Genomic DNA, 18,197 nt, shown 5'->3' with positions numbered 1-18,197 from the left:
TGAAAAGCCTTTCTTGCCTTGGTAGTCTCGAGTTTCTCAGTCTCTTCTGTTTTGAAGACTGTTTTGCTCAGTACTGCAAGTGTCTGTAAGGATATGCACACCGGGGTGTCCTATGTCTGCTTGAGGACCTGGCATGTCATAAAGTATGGTATATGTACTCTAAGCCATTGTTATGGCTTTTTATTCTGTGAACTTTTGTATTTAAGATAAGAATGTTGATGGTTATCAGTGTTCTTTTCGTCCTTTGCATTTCATGAATCTTCATGCTAACATTGTCTGTGCTTCTTCAAGATGATTAACATTGAAATAGAGGGCCAAATTCCAGCCTCTGACTTTCCAATATTATTCACCTGTCTTCCTCTGGGTACTTCTACATGCTTCTGGGACATGCTATCTCTTGTGTTTTAAGATAATGTATCAAAGGCTTTACTGCAGTCCATAAATCATATCTTCTCCTTCAGTAGCTACATACATATGGTCTAGAAGGATTTGGTCCAGAAACCTCTATGACCCTGTTTTTTCTTTTCATTGTAATTTTCTTTTGTTGTTTCCTTTTGGGATAGAAGGTGGTTAGGGGAGGGAAACAAGCTACTGTCATATAACTCTTAGATTTTCTCCTTATGAAATCTGGCTTTGTCACCAAGATGATTCACCTAACCACAATTTCAGTGTAGAGCCTGGTACAACTGCAAATGATTTTTTATGCAGAACCCCAGCCATTTAAATAAGTTTCATTTCTGTTACGAGAGCTCAGATAATGCATGTCTTCATGCTCTCTCAGAGCTGATTTATTCTCCTTACATTTTTTCCAGAATCCAGGAGCCAAGTTATTTTTGATTAATTTTTAAATTTACTCTTACTTTCTTGTTTCTAATAATTTTATAATTCTAATAATTTCCATCTTAGAACTCAGATTTAGATGGGCTTGCTGCTGCTGACCGTTGTGATGAGTCTGATATATCTTCTAGACATTTGCTGTCTGATCACCTGCCAAGTTCTATATTTCCCATGTGTTCTCCAGTGTTACCAAGTTTCCTGTCAACCAGCTGCAAAAGCTGCTGTTACATCTATTGGATTCTATTGCTGGTTTTTCTACAGTGCTCATCTGACTCATTTGATCCAAACTATGTACATTAATAGACTACTCTCAAGGCATAAGTAGGGTGAAAATGCTTCTCAATATCAATTAAATCTACATTTGTTATTCTGGATGGATCAGAAAACCTCCAGCAGGGTGGTAAAAGCCGGACTGCCACTTTAAAGACCGTGACAAATGAAAGGCTGACTTTTCTTCCTCTGTAAAGCGCTTCTTGCCATATGAATGTTTGACAAGAGGTGATTCCCATGGAAAAGCAGCTCTGTGTCATCCTCTTCCACAGCATCCAAGGCTGAAACGTGTCAGACAGGAGAGGTGACAGTCAGTGTGAGTATTGGGAGCACTTCCTACATGAAGATTCTCATTAGAGGAAGAGCCACAGTTCTGTCTCTTTAAGGAGCTCCTGGTCAGTCTTTTCTTCAAAATCACAATAGTTTCCTTAGCAGGATATTACCTAGAAACAGGATATGATGCTTCCCTTTTTCTACTCAGATATCAAACCTTACAGAGGCATTGCCACATAATGGTTTGGTGCACCTTTCTTTCATTTCTAGTCTAATTCTTACCTGTATGTTATTCAGGTAGTGTTTAAGTTATTTCTAAATTATTTATTTTTTTTCTTTATAGTTAAGTCATCTAGGTTTATAAGAGTAAATTATTGCAAATTAACATTCCTTATATATAATTTCTTAGCTACGTTCTTTCAAATAAATTGATTTGCCACTTCACAGAAGCAGCATTATGTTTTGCGTAATATAAAATACATGTAAATACATCACTAAATGTGGTTTTAGATTGGATGCAGTTGCAGTAATAAAGTTCACATATTTCCAACTTAGCTTAAAGCACAGAGACTGCTCCAATGCATAGACAATATACCTGAAGTACACGATCACATAAGTCACATAAATAAAACTACCTTTAATTTTGCAATCCTCCTCTGTTATTGTGGGCAGTAACACAGAAATTTCCCTCTGGGAAAGAGGGGAAAAATGTCAGTGTATTATGCAATGCTTTGTAAAACTGTTTATACAGATTTATTCATTTTCTTTAAATAAATGTGAAGTGACATCGCTAGCATATTTAGATAAGGTTTCTTTTCTGAACACAAACACCTTTTAAAATATACTGAGTGTATTTTTAAAACAATGAGTAATTCTTTGCTCAGACCTCTTTGTATTACATAAGCTGTTCAGTCAGTACACCTGAAAGGGACAGTGCATTGCTGCTCATAGTGCAAATCATGAACAAGGGAAGCTGTCAGACTAATGGCATTTTTCAATCCAAAATTTGGGTACCAAGAATGTCAGTATGATAATGAGTTTAAACACACATTCATAGATTTGAATACAATAGAAGTGTCCTCAAAATATTAATGAAGGGCTTAGGGAGCTAAGAAGGTTCAAACAAATACAGGTATCTTTGCAAGTCATTATCCTCCTGGCCCACTGTTATATCTGGATTAGCACAGGGTTGCTAAAGGAGGTGAGCTGGCAAGCCAACAACAAATAGAAACTTAACCTGCCCTCAGATGTGTTTGGTAACTTTCTTCCCCTTCAAGCTGCTCGGTTTTTTTCCCTACAGCTTTTTGACCAAGGAAAGGAATCTGACCAAGTTTAGCTGGACAAGTTTAATAGTTTCCCTCAGATCTTTCACTCTGAAGGAACTCCATTGCCTTATCAGAGCTTTGAGAGGAATAAAAGCATGCAATTGTCTGTTTCCCAATTATTCACTAATTATTTCAGCTACACAGCTGGTAGGCTGAGGATAGACTGGCAGTTGTGTAATCTAGCAGGGAAATAGGGCTCTCACAGCATCCTCCTTCCCCAGATGCTCACTTTCAGATTCACTAATGTATGGGTGCTCTTGGAGCTGGGAGACAGAACTTTCCATATTGTGCCAGAAATGCCCTCCGTTACAGCAGCACACCTGGAAATGGCACAGTCAGCTCAGGGGCTGGTGTGCTACCTGACCTTTCCCATGACAGCCTCCAAACTTCTTTTCACCCCTTTACTGGAGAATAACTGGAAGAGCCTGTGTATTTTTTTTTTTTTTTTCTCTGTCATATCCATAGATGTCTCTAGAAAAGGAAGGGTGGATTAGATGGAGGAGTGTGTTAACCTGAGCCAAAGTGAATGCACTGATCTGTACCTGTGGCTTTTTGCAGCTTGTGATGGCTTTCAATGCACTGCAAACAGACAAGGTCACTCTTTCAATTTTCAGGCTGTGGTGTGAAGATGCATTAGCAGGGCTGTAGGCCCAAGATAATAGACCTTGCTCCAAAGCAATGCTCCAAAACAATTAGGCTTGGCTAATGCCTTTATTTCCCCACTGATTTACTGCTGGCTTGCCGCTGGCCTTTTCAGTTCATAGCAATATTTGTTCATTTCTATCTGAAGAAATCACATAATGCATCTTCAGGGAGAAGAAACTATTGCAAAGGTACCTAAAACCAGTCAGTGCCTATTACATAGAATGGCACTTTATACCCTATGGACTAGAGGTACTTCTAGTATAAAACATGAATGAGCATGTACAACGTGTTTACAACAAGATGTAAAAGCTTTTGGTAGAAAGAGGATTTCTAAACCGGTTATATGCACACACTTAGTTAATAAACTGAACAGGATATTAAAACACTAAGGCAACAGGAAGCTCTTAAATTTTCTGTCTCAAATCCTTACTGTTTTATATTGCTGGAGCTAATGCTGCCACTGTCCAGATGTCAGTGAAAGAATTCATCCTCTTTCTTTCTCTCCAAGGATAGTTTTCCTTTTGTTTGCAGTGCTGGTAAAGCTGCACGAGGACTGGTTGTTGACTCAGGATCAGAAGATATTCCTTACACAGCAGTTTATTGAGGGACATGTAATAAAGTAGGTGTGGATTATAAAACCTTAGCCTTTCTCCTAAATTTACATTCATGCATTCTCAAGGAACAACTTGCATATGAAACAGTGAGCAATGCACAGGATGTTTGGCCAGCCTCTTCGTGCTCTGTCAAAGCAGAGTTTGGATAGCAGTGAAATTTGAGGAGGTTCCAGTTTGAGCTCACAGCACTTTGCAGAAGCAGTCAGAAGGTGATTTTCCACGATCTGTGCTGGTATTCCAAATGACATCTGAATAAAGGTCAAGTCAACTGCATGAGGCTTTTTTTTCTCCAGTTGCACTCCTTTGAATGCCGTATTTAATTAATGTAAGACTGGTGCCTGTATGCTTGTTTGAAGCACATTCTCCCCTTAGCTTTTGTACTGCATCTACAGCCTGTGACCCTGAGCACAGGCGTGAAAACAATTTTTAGTTCATAAAAGAATCCCTTAGTGAAGCTTAGGTCATTATATCAAGTTGTGAAGAAACGAGACCCAAAAAAATACAAATTAAGTACAGTGAAGTAGAAGAAATGTATGTAGCTGCAGTCCAGAAGGTATGTCTGGCTAGGGAAATTTGTTAATTAATTTCCTGAAACACATCAGCTCTAAAGAGTTTCTCAAGGCTTAACTCAGTGGCCAAGAGCTGGCAAACTTCTATCCAAAACATAAGTTGTAAGTGCAAATAGTATGTGCTAAAGAAGGCAAGCTAGTTGTGCTCATGAATTTTGAGATCACTGGATAATGTACACTTGGATGTCACTAAGTGGCAGAAATATTATTATAATGTTGTTACAGTCACCATTTGTCACTCTCTTATACAAGAAGGCATTCTAAAGACTCCATTCATTTAGACATGCAGAAATTGAATACTTACTTTTCTCTTTTTTAAAGCATATTAGGGTTTGTATTGCTTAAACATGAGTAAATGTAGTGAAACAGTCAAGCTGGCCTATGAAGACATATGTTTCTTGGTAAATTCACTTAGTTACAAATTCTTTTGGGTTCCACTGCTTTCCCAGAATTCTGCATATGGAGATAAATAGACACCAGGAGTCAGTTTCATGTAACTTAGGAAAATATGAGGTAGGTAAATTGGTAGGATTATGCCTAAACTCAAATATGTAGAGAAAATATGTCTATATGTAGAGAAAATATGTCTAATATGTGAATATATCTTTTTTTTTACTCCTTAGAAACTCGTTTTAAGAATACTTCTGTATTGATAAAAGGTTGTACTGGAACATGGAATTCTATGTCTTTTTTTAATTCTTATGTCTCTATTCCTCTTTTAAGAAGTGTTACAGACTTGAATATAGTTTTCTTCCCCGTGTAATTGTCAAGACTTCTCCCTGAATTTAGTGCATCTTGCAGCTGTGTGCAGAAAGCTCTACACACCTGTCCTTGCTCGTGTTCTCAAAACAAGTTCCATGTTCTGGTAATGTGGTTGTCGGAATCTTAACACTTGTGGCCTGAAGGATGCAACAGCAAAGGTCACAGAGCCTAAATCATTATGATTTTTTTTTGTTGTGAAGAAAACTATAATCCAGTTTTTTTTTTTTTCCCTGGAATTAATGCATACACAAAAACAATTGAAGTATAATACAATTTTTTAAGTATACATAATATGGGTATATATTTTGCATATACAGAAATTTTCTCAGAAACAGATTTTAAATGACTAACCATATCTTGGCGAGAAAGTTTCTTGTCACTCATTTTGAAATGAGTGACAAAATGTTAGACTCTCCCCAAAGAAACAGACTATCAGTGTACAAGTAAGTCGTGCAGGAACATTTTAATTTAGTCAGCTTTGTTCTTTTTTTCATAATTTTAAAGCAGAAGACTTTTAATATTGTCAGGACTAGTCCTCTGAGCCTTGCAGTATCTATAGCTGTGGAATTGTCTCTGTTTCAGGCTTCTAAATCAGCACTGAACATGATCATATGAAATACTTTTCTGGGTCTTTTTTTAATTTGGAAATTTGTTATAAAATGTTAGAAATTCATCTTTGTTTTCTTTATAGCAAAATCTTCTCAGTGATTTTTTTCCATGGAAAGAATCTCAGGGATTTTCTTTTAGTTTTGTTGTCGTTGTTGAATTTGTTGCAGTTTCTCTCCAGAGTTTTATCCTTGGACCTCTTGCGGTCTCTGAACATGTTTGTCTTTGGGCTGGGCCCAAGAATTATGTCTTCCTCAAAACCACAAGCCTAAATCTATTGACAAGTGAGGATATCATGGTCAGATGGATGAAAACTGGTAGACTGCCATTCAGTCCACCCACTCTCATGACAAGGATGTGCTGTATAGTTCTTTGCACATTATATTTTTGGCTTCAAACAAGAAAAATAACATCTTTAGTATATTTTACAGAAGCTGTTCTAGAGGAGCAACTTAACAACCTTATTTTTACCATCTAGTTCATATTTCAAAAACATAACTATATCCAAATCATACCCTAGAAATTTTGCCAGTTGTGATAATCGTGTGTTTGATGCATTTTTTATCTTTCATGACACTTGCTTATATAAGCAATTTTGCACTGTTTCTGTAGTAGATTTTTGGTGCTAGCTAGATATTTCTGCTAATTTGTATTTTGTAAGACACTATAATGGGAGATTTATAATTGTCATGAAGGCTTGATGAAAATTCAATTTTATTAATCACAGATGGAAGTGAGCTGCTCTTAAGATGCAGGTTCTTGCTGATATATTCTTCATTTATATTATCTTTACGAAAATTAATTTTATACTTGTAAATGGGATGATATTTTTAAAAAGAAATAGCAAATAACTTCATCAGAACAGTATTACTAAGAATTTGGATTGCCTAACACCTTGGTTCTTGTGAAACAGTAGGATTTAAGCTGTTGTTAATTGCCAGCCCAGAAGTCTTCTGTTCCAAATCACCTGCCTTTGCTTCCTCCTAAATGTGTCAGTAGTAAAAAAATTCTGGCTGAAAATTGTCTTTGAGAAGACATTGATATAAACTTGAAGCTTATTGGATTCTGTGCAGCAGTTTGAACGTGTTTCTATTTCATAGGTTCTATTCAAATGCCATCAAACCAAAGACGCTTTGCCCTCTCACATTTTCTCTGGGCACTCATTCTTCAGTGCCTTATATAAAGAATCCCATGTTTAAGTAATGTATACCAACAGGAAGTTATATTTTCAACCATTTCTCCAGAATCCTGCAATACTTGCAACTAAGTTATTGATGAATACTAAAGATCATGATCAAGAAATCACATATATCAGAAGGTAAACATGGATGTGTAGAAATTGATTTGCAAGTATTTAGAGCAATGTTAAAGCTCCATGTTCAGATCTTATATTTTTTCCTCACCCTCTTTTTTTTTTTAAACTTACAGGTTTCTTGCAGGGGGCAGGTCATGCTTAGATTTTTAGTCTTTAAAAGGTAAAGAACCTGAAGAAAATCCTTCTGTAATTTGCAGAGCTTCTCTGAATTTTCTGGTCTGAAACCAAGTGAAGCAACCTGGAATTATAAGTCTACCCAATTTTACTGTCTTCTAACTGCACTCTTTACATCCTGACCCAAATCTCAGGTGTATAACAATGTATGCTAGCCTGGTTTCATAAACAGTTACTGCAATACTGGCAGTAAATTGAGTTTTGTACAGACAATGGAAATGCATGGTTTGTTGCATTGTTAAAGAAATTGTTTCACATATGGATATTTTGAGTTATTAGGCATTTGTGTTTTATAAATTTCTATAGCTTTATTTCAGCAGACTGTCTTACCATGTCAAAAATACCAGTATAGCTTCAGGCAGGTGCCCTTTGAAAATCATTATTTGTTTTTTTCATCCAGATTCAACCCAGCAGCAGCTTACACACATCTATCTCACACACATTGCCTGTGTAGTCAGGGCTGTCCCCAGAGCTCAGTGGTTCCCACTCAGTAAGTCAAACCTTGCTGATGAGGAGGAAGATCCCTATTACATGTAAAGTGCGTGTCAGACTTTCACCTGATTTTGATAGAGCTCCTGTGACTCGTCAGGAATGGAATGTTACTGGTGTTCCAAGCAAAACTCAGCTTTTAAGAGGTGGGAAACTATGCTATAGATACTGAGACCTTTATCTATAACAAATTATATATCTAGACACGCCATGTAAGTCTTCATCAAGAAAGAGATCTTTATTTTTGTCTTCATTTGTCAGGAATGTCACTTCACAGGAGATATAACTGCTAAATTTCAGGGTTTAATCTTTGCAATAGACTGGGTACTTTCAGTTTAGACTTCATGGTTTAACTCAACAGATTTTGTTTTTGTCTAATGGCAGGTCTAATTAAAAAAAAAAAAAAAATTCTTTTCAATTTACAACTGTTTTGTTTCAAAGGGGTTTTTTATCAGGAATTCCATCCCTACTGACAATTTTATATGCAGTTTCTGATCCACTCTACCATAAAATGAGCCATCAGTTCCTGCCTGTAGTTGAAGGGTACAGGTGAAAATGAACACTGAATGAGAAAGAAGTGTCAGCATTTTATCTTTGCGATTCATCAGTATAAATTTCTCTTGTATTATAAAGCTGTGTTTGGTAAAAGAGCAGAGCATAATCACCAAGGAACTGACTTACTGAAAGTTAATCATTTCAGAGGTCTGGTCATACTTGGAGAATTCCTTACGAATGTCTGTGGGAGTTGTAATTTCCTTGTATTTTACAGTTGCTAATATATTATTGTAAGAGGAATTCCTCAAGAAAGCCATCATTTTGGAGTTTTTAGGTATCAGAAAGAATATATAATGGTAACAATTCTATGCTTTCCTCTGTATACCCTTTGTTTGAGACCATCAAAAAAGTCATGCCACTTTCAAGGCTCCAGAGTCAGTTTTCTTCCGTTTGACCTGGACCTATAAATTAATCATTTGCATCATATATTTTGTCATTCACATTTAAGATTGGTTTATAAAAACCCCAGTGTCTTGCATGGTTGCTGAGCTCTGGTCATTTCTCCTCCACTTCTGCCTCACCTTTTATTTCCATAGAACTTGCTGCTGCTTATTCTTCATCTTCATCCTCCCTTCCTTTCTTGTCCTGGGAATTTCTCCATTAAGTTTGAACTCTCCTGTTCACCATAAAGAGTCTAGTTCTATGGTTGAACAATCCTTCAGCACCAAGAGATCTTTTTAACCTTCTTCCACCTCCTTTTGAAACCACTTTTACACTTACTTTCCCCCCAGAATAATTTTAATAACTGTTTTCATATCATCATATCTTCCTTGGTCAAATGACCAGTTGGAAAAATACATTTACATCACAACATTATGTTACCTTGAGGAGCAGAGCAAGGCAGTAATAGTACCTCTGAAGCCAGAATGTACCTATGCTAATTGTTGGCTTAGAGGTCCCTATATATTTTAATTACTTGTCCTACTATTATCCTACAGTGCTTTAATTTTAAGTGAAAGATAATAGCTGCCTTATCTCTAAGGAAACTGGTCTTGATTTTATTAACTTACAGGACAGAAGAATAATTGGCACATATCATTGTCCAGAAATGTATTCAACAAAGGTATCTTTCATTGTTTTCTAATGTTTTTATCCTCAGAGACGTAAAATCCAGGTCTTGACCGGTTACGGTCATTAAAGATCCCATGGCACTTTTTTATAGCGTGGTCATCTCAGCCCCAAGCACCTGGCCAAATATCAATTTACGTAACTGTTCTGCTTACCCAACATTCCCCACCACCACTCACCCACCCCATAGTTTCAATTGGCTACAACATTCTCCATTTCCTCGACTAAAATAAAGTGTGTTGTTCTGCACTGTCAGTCACCACATTTCACCTCAGAGGTGATTGTGCTTCACTGAGAAGTGAAGTGGTTCTTCTTTCTAATGCTTGTAAAGCGCTTTGGGATCCTTTTGAATGGGTGGTGCTGTTTACAATAAATGTAGTTCACTGTCATTCTATCTCAGGCGTCACTTTGTTACAAAAGCATGTTTTAGTTAGAGTTGGGCGAATCTACTTGGTGGAAAAAACATTCCCAGCTCTCTCTAATCTGACAGGGAACCTTTTGACAAAGGCTGAAGAGTTAGATCCCTTCCCTTCCCTTCCCTTCCCTTCCCTTCCCTTCCCTTCCCTTCCCTTCCCTTCCCTTCCCTTCCCTTCCCTTCCCTTCCCTTCCCTTCCCTTCCCTTCCCTTCCCTTCCCTTCCCTTCCCTTCCCTTCCCTTCCCTTCCCTTCCCGTTCCTTTGGGTTGGAAATTCAATATATCATTAAAAAATGCATTTATTCTTATGGTCAATTCATTATTCTAGATGCAGCAGGGTAAAATTAGTGCTCAAGAAGCAGCTGAACTTTGTGGTGTTTACCTGGGTGTTGTAACACTTGGAGATTTGCCCATCACTAAAATTTACTGGATTTTGCATTATTTATTCTGAAAAAGTCTTGGAATATTGAAAAATGTTGTGCTTCAACTCTGATATGATTGTGATATGTACAGAAGACATTTTTCCCCTAGAAGACAGTTTAGAATATTGCTTAATGTTTTTTCAGCATCACTAATCTTACTAACTGCTACCAAGATTACCAGACATCTGCAGCATTTTGCTGCATTAAGAAAAAAAAGTTTACTGGAGTGATATCATGTTGCTGAAACATGTCTGTGTCTAACTCTAGCAAACTAAAATAGCCTTTCTTGCATCTGTGTTGCATAGAATGTATGCAAATATGTAAAGAACACTCAAATTTCTAATATCATTGCAGATCAAAAGGATAAAATGCTTAAAGTAGATTCATCCTAAGAAGATTTAAGATGTGGGAAAAAAAAAAAAAAAAAAAAAAGGCACTAAAATCTTTCCAAAAATAGTATCCTAGAATGCACAACATTGAGGTGAAAATAACCCAGGTTCTGGGCTAAACCCATTACATTAGTGGATGTTGTATCAAACTTCCCCTGATGTCACTGGAACTAAAACTTCTTTTCCTGAGGTTATATGAAAATATAGAAAATGTAGTTTCCAAATGACTTTGCACCCCTCATGTAGGAAACATATCTCTTGAGATTTTAGGCATTTGGGGATCAATGAATGCCAAGTGCCTGTAACTTATTGTTGTATTTATAGGACCCTGAGAGTATTATGATTGGTCTGAGTTGTAATAAAAAAAATTAATCCCCTTTTGTTTTGCCCCAAAAATCACAAAATAATTTTCCAAATAAATGCACTCATTAGAAAATAATGCTTGAAATCCATCTTGAGAAGTTTGATAGATCTATTTGAAAGCTTTTGCAGATACATGCTTTTGTTGGAGTACTTCTTTTACCTTAGTTTTGTCTGATGCAGATGAGAACTGATTTGATGCCCCTCCTGGATAGAAGCAGTGTTCCCTCACTATGCTCAATAACATGCTACAGAGTTCTTAAAGGAATGTTTCTTGAGTTCCAGCTCAACTTTCCCATTTTTACAGCACTTTTCAAGTATAGATTGATTTCCCCTAACAGACTGGAAATCTCAAAAATTTCATGTGGCTTTGATGAAAAGCGAACAAAAATGAAAGATTTTCTCTGATTCACATTGAGTCATGACATTTGATTTATAACTAAGATATAATGAAACTAGAGGGGTGCAAACTCACACAGATGGGTGGAAAAAAGTGAGAGAGAGGGAAATCTGTCATCTCAGCAACACTAGTTTTTGTGCATCACTTGAACAGATGTAATCACTCAAATGACAGTGTTTCAGTAGGTCCAAAGTACCTTTGTGAGCCTCTGGCTTCTCAGTTCATAACTCTGGGCAGGAGGTGCTACTAAAAAGCAACTGTTTTAAAACCAGTTCACTCATCTTGCCATGGTAAATACTAAATAGGGGCTTTAATAATGGCAAATACAGTCTGCACTGGGCTGTGCAGGGAGGTACCTGCTGCTGACATCTAATAATAATAGCCTGTTATTGTTTAGAAATCCACAAAAGTCACAGTTTTTTGCGCTTTGAATAATAATCATAGAATATATTCTGCACATGATAAATGAATAATGTGGCTGAGTTATTCTTAAAGGAGCTCTGGGACAGTTTTTGCTCTTATTTGGCCCAGAGTACATCTGCACTACCATCACTAATTCAGTGTAATTAGCTTCTCATTAGCTATTATTGTTTGTACGTACTCTTAGTTAATTATAATCTGTTATCACACAATTCAAAGTACATGCTTAGAGGGAAGGCTGAGAAGAACTTCCTAAATAACTTTTATTTATTTTCTATAAATGAATTCTTTTTAAAATCTCCTACCACACTCCAGATCTTCTCCAGATTGCCTAAGAGTGGAATTTAGTTCCTTATCTTTGAAGTCCTCTTGACTGTTTAAGGGGTTTCTCTACAATATTGCTTTTTTTTTTTTTTTTCCCCACAGAATTGCCTAAAAGAATGCATAGTAGCTAAATCTACCCATTGAAACAACTGTTCAATGTACATTTGATGTGATTACATTCTGCATATATTTTTCCTTGCTTGAAATTGCAGATCTGTGCTATCACAGCAGCATGCTATTACAGCATGCACTGTATTTATGAAATTTATTAGTACTGGGGCATGGAGTTTCCACATAGCTGTAGTTAGACTATAGAGTTAGACTATTGCCTTTCTCCAAGTAACCAGCACTCCTGTTTGGAATATGGGAACCTAAAATGGGCATTCTCTTGTGCGGTGCTCTGTACCTCACTCATAGAGGCAGAGACACTGCAGGAATAATGGAAGTTTATGTCAGAGCCAAAGCTTTCATTTGAAAGAAGAAAAACCAAAACGAAGCAGATCCTTTTCCATTCGATTTCCCTCCAAAATCCCCAAAAGTTCAATATTTGCCCCAGATATCCTACTGAGTTGCAGAATCCCACTTTCAGGAGCTGAGGGTGTTCTCTGTCCCCGGGTATTGCTTGTGCTTGCTTAACATCAGATCTAGGGAAATACCATTTATTGCATTATACTATACTGGCCCTATTTCTCCTTGAGCTCACAAATAAATGATAATAAATATAATCACAGCTATGCTTAGAGTCTTTTGAGCTGACATCCAATAAATCAGTGATGTTAGATATGGTCCTTATCAGCATGGCTTCAGTTTGCAACTGACTGGGCTTCCCTTCCCTTCCCTCCCGCTAAATCTGCTTTCTTACTTTTTTTTACAGATGGATCCACATGAAAATATTTTGTTGAGCACGCTCGAAATTAAAAATGAGATGGCTGCCTCGGAGGCTGTGATGGGGCTTGGGGACCCTAGGAGCACAATGCTGGCCTATGACACTTCGAGTATCCAGTACCGGAAAGCTGGATTGCCTCGACACAGCTTCGGCCGCAACGCCCTGGAGCGACACGTGGCACAGAAGAAAAGCAGGCTAAGGAGACGTGCTTCCCAGCTGAAAATCACCATCCCTGACTTGACTGATGTCAATGCCATAGATCGATGGTCTCGCATATTCTTCCCTGTTGTTTTTTCCTTCTTCAATATTGTCTATTGGCTTTACTATGTGAACTAAGAAGCAAAGCCACACAGGAAGCAAGAACTGGATTTCTCTTCAAATCGGTTGTACAGCCAAAAGTGGGACTTGGAAAAATTCTATTCAGGACAAAAAATTATTTTAAAACACCTTAGTTGCTGGCCCACTCTATGGTCTGTTTTTATGTTTTGGTTGTATCCGCTAAACCGTATATATGTTAAGTTGCAGTATGGACATATCCCCTTATCAAAATATAAATGTATTTTGAGTGTAAAGGCAAATGGGTTTTGAAAATCACTTCCGTCTCTTTTTTTTTTTTTTTTTTTTTTTTTTTTTTTTTTTTTTTTTTTTTTAAATAGCCATTTGAGTTCAGTGATACAAATTATAGAGCAGCGTTTGAGAAACAAGTTTTAATTTCAACAGCAGTACATGCCATTCTAGGGAAAGTGCACATCCAAGGCATGCATGTACACTTAAGAGAGTGTACTCAGTTTTCATGCTTGTGAAACACATACACTATACTTTTTAAATGTGTAAACTTGAAAACAAGTAGTGCCTATCATCTTTCCAAGATGATGATGGTCAGAGGTTTCCCAACCATATTCAGGTATTTCCTTTTATTTTTTGAAAGAACTGAACCTTTGACTGATAATATTGGGGTTGGGGGTGTTTGCACAGAAGCTGAAGCAAGAAACACTAGTTTGTTTGTATTTTGAAGAGAGAACATATGCTCACAGTCACAGTGACTGTGTTTAGGATCAGTAGAGGAATGTAGGCACAGTATAAAAATGCATCAGCACTGAATGGGTAGATGCTGCTGGGTTGTGCTGGGGAAAGGGAATCTGTCCAAAGTGCCAAAACTGATTGCCCAAATAGTAATTCTGTAGATGGCTGAAGGAAACCAGTGGTGCCCTGCCTTTCTCCAGGGCAGGGGGAGTGAGAGATCAATTACAAAGTGCAGGGGAAAGGAGACAGGAGGCTATATATAAATAAAAGTGTGTGTGTGTATATAAATGTATATACACGGTGCAGATGAATGTTGTCACTTGTACACACCTTAGTCTGAAATAGTTGTGTGGAGTTGTGATTTCTTCCAAGTTTTCATCTTTCCTGCTTTATGCTTCCTGCTGTTGGTTAAAGGTTGTGTACCTCTTTCAGCAGTCGAGATCTGAGGTACTGACAGGGTGTTTTCTCAGTCTGGATTAGGCAATACCATTTCACTTTTTGTTTTCCTTAATGCACTGTTCTAAAGGAAACAAATTCTTAGCCATCACTTTAAGAGTTGAAGTGCACTCTTGAATTTTTTCCTGCTTTAGAGTGATTTCCATTGAAAAACTATAAAATTTCAGTTTTTCGTTGGGAAACTTCTTGATTTAAAAGGTTGAGTATTTTTCATTCCATTGAGCTTTATTTTTACAGGCAAAACAGAATAGAAAATAATAATTTAGACAAAAAAAAAAAATTGTCACTTATTCCACTGTGGAACCCTTTTTGTATGAAGCAGCAGTCTTAAGAACTGTATAAAAAGTAAAGATTTTTGATGGCTTTTACTAGATCAGATCCCCAATGTTGTTTGACACAATGTTTCAAGAAGCAAAAGGCACATCTCTTGCATCCATACTACCTCTCATCTGTATACAAAACTTTGAAAGAACTAGAGAGTATAAGTCTTTTTTCAGGGTACTAAAATAATTATTTAGAATATTTTACATAATATATATATATATTTTTGTTGTTGTTGTTGTTCTTACTTTAGAAGAGTAATTTTCTTACAAGTTTCTGTGGTTTTATTTTTGATTTCCCCCCCTGTTTGACAGTGAATTACACTAATAGGAGGAGAATAGTGCTGGGAGCTAATAGACAAATATTCTGACTTTTTTTTTTTTTTGAGCACTTCCTATGCTTATTTCTGGTTCAGATAAGGGAGGATAGTTTTAGAGCCTGGGATGGGATTTGCAATACACCCTACCTGCCAGGAAGTTCACACTGCCTCCAGGCTCAGACTCTGCAATACGTAGACAGGTTTTCCTCATGTGATTAACTTTCCAAGTCAAATTTTTTATTCAAATACTTGCTCTTTGTTCAAACACTTAATTTGTGACTGCATTTCATGCGTAACGCAATAACCTTTGTAGATGCATGTGGGATTTCAGCTGATAGGTATGAGTTATGTTGCATTTTTTTCCCAATTTTAGGAAATGGAGCATATCAAAATTCAGTATTTCTCTTCAAAGTCTGTTCTTTTAAAATTATATTAATTATCCTAAATGAAGGGAGTTTTATAGTATTCACCTGTACAAGCTTTTCTTCCATTTCAGAGATAGCTGACAGCCCCTTTTATTGTTTCACAGAAGCAGAGTGCAACTGCAGGGAGCTCACAGCCTGTCTGTGATTGATACACATCAAATATAAAACCTTACAGGGAATATGTTGACTCTCTGCGTTGGTAACTGCTTCAGCTATTACAAAAACCACAGAGATCGAATCCTGGAACTGCACATTCACTTTTCTGAAGCTACAGTACAAGCCATAATACTCTCTGACGTTGCTATTCAGGGAGTGAAAGAAAATGTTTGGTTTCTGCTCAGGTGTCACTAGGAAAGATAAATTATCTGTGGGGAAGGAGCACTTTTGCTTTTACTATGTTCTTCTGGCTATTAATGTGATGTATAAAATTAGTGAAAGGGAAAGATTCTACCATTTTTGTACTAAGGCTTAACACTGTGATATACAAAGGTGGGGGTGAGAAAGGCTGGTGAGGCACTATCAAGGAAAAAGCATAACTCGAGCCCAAGGTAAGCACTTACTCCTGAGATACTTGAGTGAAGGTGGGAAATGATGCCAACATACATAAGGTAACGGGGTTTGCTATGTGTGCTACCCTCCAGGTTAACTAGAATAAATTTGCTTTACTTTAGAATTGACCGAAAATGAATATTCTAGATCTTTTTAACCGTGTTAATTGTTGTTGGTTTCAATAAATGAAATAGCAAAGTTAATTATTTAGATAAAACTTGTAATATAATTATAGTTGCACATTTTATTGTTCTATTAGACATAATAGCCAGCAATTAAGGTGTTTTTCATCTTCGTGAAATTCATGGGGGAATTATAACATGGCACAGTTTTAATGAAACCTTTGAGATCAATCTGTAAATATATACTGTACATGACTGCTAGTAAGTATGATACACATTTCCAGAACTGAAAATTCATGCAACATATTTCTGTGTTTGCATAAGGAATGTTACGTTGCATAAGGAATGAACTCCTGTTGCAGTTCAATGACTGGGAAGAAAGACTCAAGCAATGACATTGTGACCATTTCTTTTCTCATTCCCAGGGGAGGAAAACAGAGTCCTAGATAACAGCATGTGGCAGAGTTCTTCAGAGGGTTCTTACATTCTAATAAAAAAGACATAAAATCTGCAAGGTACAAAAGCACAATGCATAGAGAAAATGAGTGGTGGTCTTACACCTGGGGAAAATATCCTATTTATTTCAGGAAAACATGCATTAAAATTAAACCTCAATTAATTTTCACTATAATTATTAGACAGTGTTCCAATCCTATAACACAGTGCTAAACATAGGTGAGCAGATGTGAAACATTTTCCAACTGTATGTGCATATGGACATTCCCCCAAATGTCTGTATGGACATATGTGTGTATATATACACATTCTGAGTATATATATATATATATATGCACACACATTCACATGTTGGTGTGTTAAAGGAATAAGCTAATAATAGTTTTGTTTCTACCATCAACCAGTGTATGAATATATTTTTGAGGAAAAAAAAAATTAATGTATTTAGAAAAAAAACCAAACAACTTACTCTACAGGGTAACTGGGCATTTCTATATCAGCAGATCAATGCTTATGATTCGTATGGAGTATTGCACTGTTTGACATGATGATAGTACTGTACCTCCTTGCATCTGGAATTAGACTAGTCCTCACATTGCTTGTCTATTTCTTCTCTCTCTTTTTATAACAGCATTGTCCACTAGTAAGTTTTCAAAACCAACAAATTCCTTAGGGATCCAAGAAAATAAAAGGCAAAAATAGTAACTATTTCTAGAAAATAATCTAGGGTGGGATGGCCAGGGTACAATACTATATCAGTAGTGATCAAAACATTTTGCTATGTGTACATAGAACATACAATGTGAGCAACCATAACTTAAGCTGAACGTGTGTAAATACTATCAAGATTTCTTAAACATTTTTAACTTCTAATTTGTACTTTATGGTAAGGCAAAAGGCTAATTCTACTTATGGTTTAGGTTAATGTGTCCTAAAATTATGTAAATAATTAAATAAGCTGTAAATGAGCAGTCGATAGATACAGTATTTGTTCAGTGACTTTTTTTTTTTTATTAAGTACAATAATTGCAGTGCTCTAGCAGAGTAATTTAAACACCCTTTTGCATAAACAGATTTGGACTCCAGATATAAAATAGTACAGGAAGTGCTGTAGTGTAAAATAGCCACCGTGGCAATGTTCCTATTGGCACAGCTGATTCTTTTGTACGGTGAAAGTGTTCAGGCCACACACTCAGTACTCAGATTAGCCAAATAAGTCAGGGCCTGGTTTTCACTTACAGTAAGGCATCTTTATGTTCCTCCAGTGAGAGGGGAGGTGAAGGTGTCCAGGGTAAGTGAGAATTCAGCTGTTGGCAATTTCATTATAGAAGCCTGCATATTGCATCTGTCTGATTCTGAAATCTGTCTCTTATGGTATTTAATAGTAGGCTTGTATTTTTCTTTAAAAA

General features: G+C 36.7%; 1 protein-coding gene across 5 annotated transcripts in view; it reads left to right on the top strand.

Annotated features, from left to right (window-relative positions):
* GABRB2 (gamma-aminobutyric acid type A receptor subunit beta2) overlaps nucleotides 1–17,212 on the top strand; it is a 283,550-nt gene extending 266,338 nt beyond the window's left edge. For 4 of the 5 annotated variants that reach the window (XM_058422536.1, XM_040078390.2, XM_040078389.1 and 1 more), the window contains 2 exons: nucleotides 9,447–9,497; nucleotides 13,106–17,212. In XM_058422536.1, coding sequence (XP_058278519.1) covers nucleotides 9,447–9,497; nucleotides 13,106–13,453 — 399 coding nt within the window. In that variant the 3' untranslated portion in view covers nucleotides 13,454–17,212. The remainder of the gene's footprint in view (nucleotides 1–9,446; nucleotides 9,498–13,105) is intronic. The other variant, XM_040078392.2, reaches the window with a different exon arrangement.
* Nucleotides 17,213–18,197: the final 985 nt, after the last annotated feature.

The sequence above is a fragment of the Hirundo rustica genome, chromosome 14 (assembly GCF_015227805.2).
Source record: "Hirundo rustica isolate bHirRus1 chromosome 14, bHirRus1.pri.v3, whole genome shotgun sequence".
Taxonomy (NCBI): Eukaryota; Metazoa; Chordata; class Aves; order Passeriformes; family Hirundinidae; genus Hirundo; species Hirundo rustica.
The sequence above is the reverse complement of the archived record's forward strand: the minus strand, read 5'-3'. Positions and strand labels throughout refer to the sequence as shown.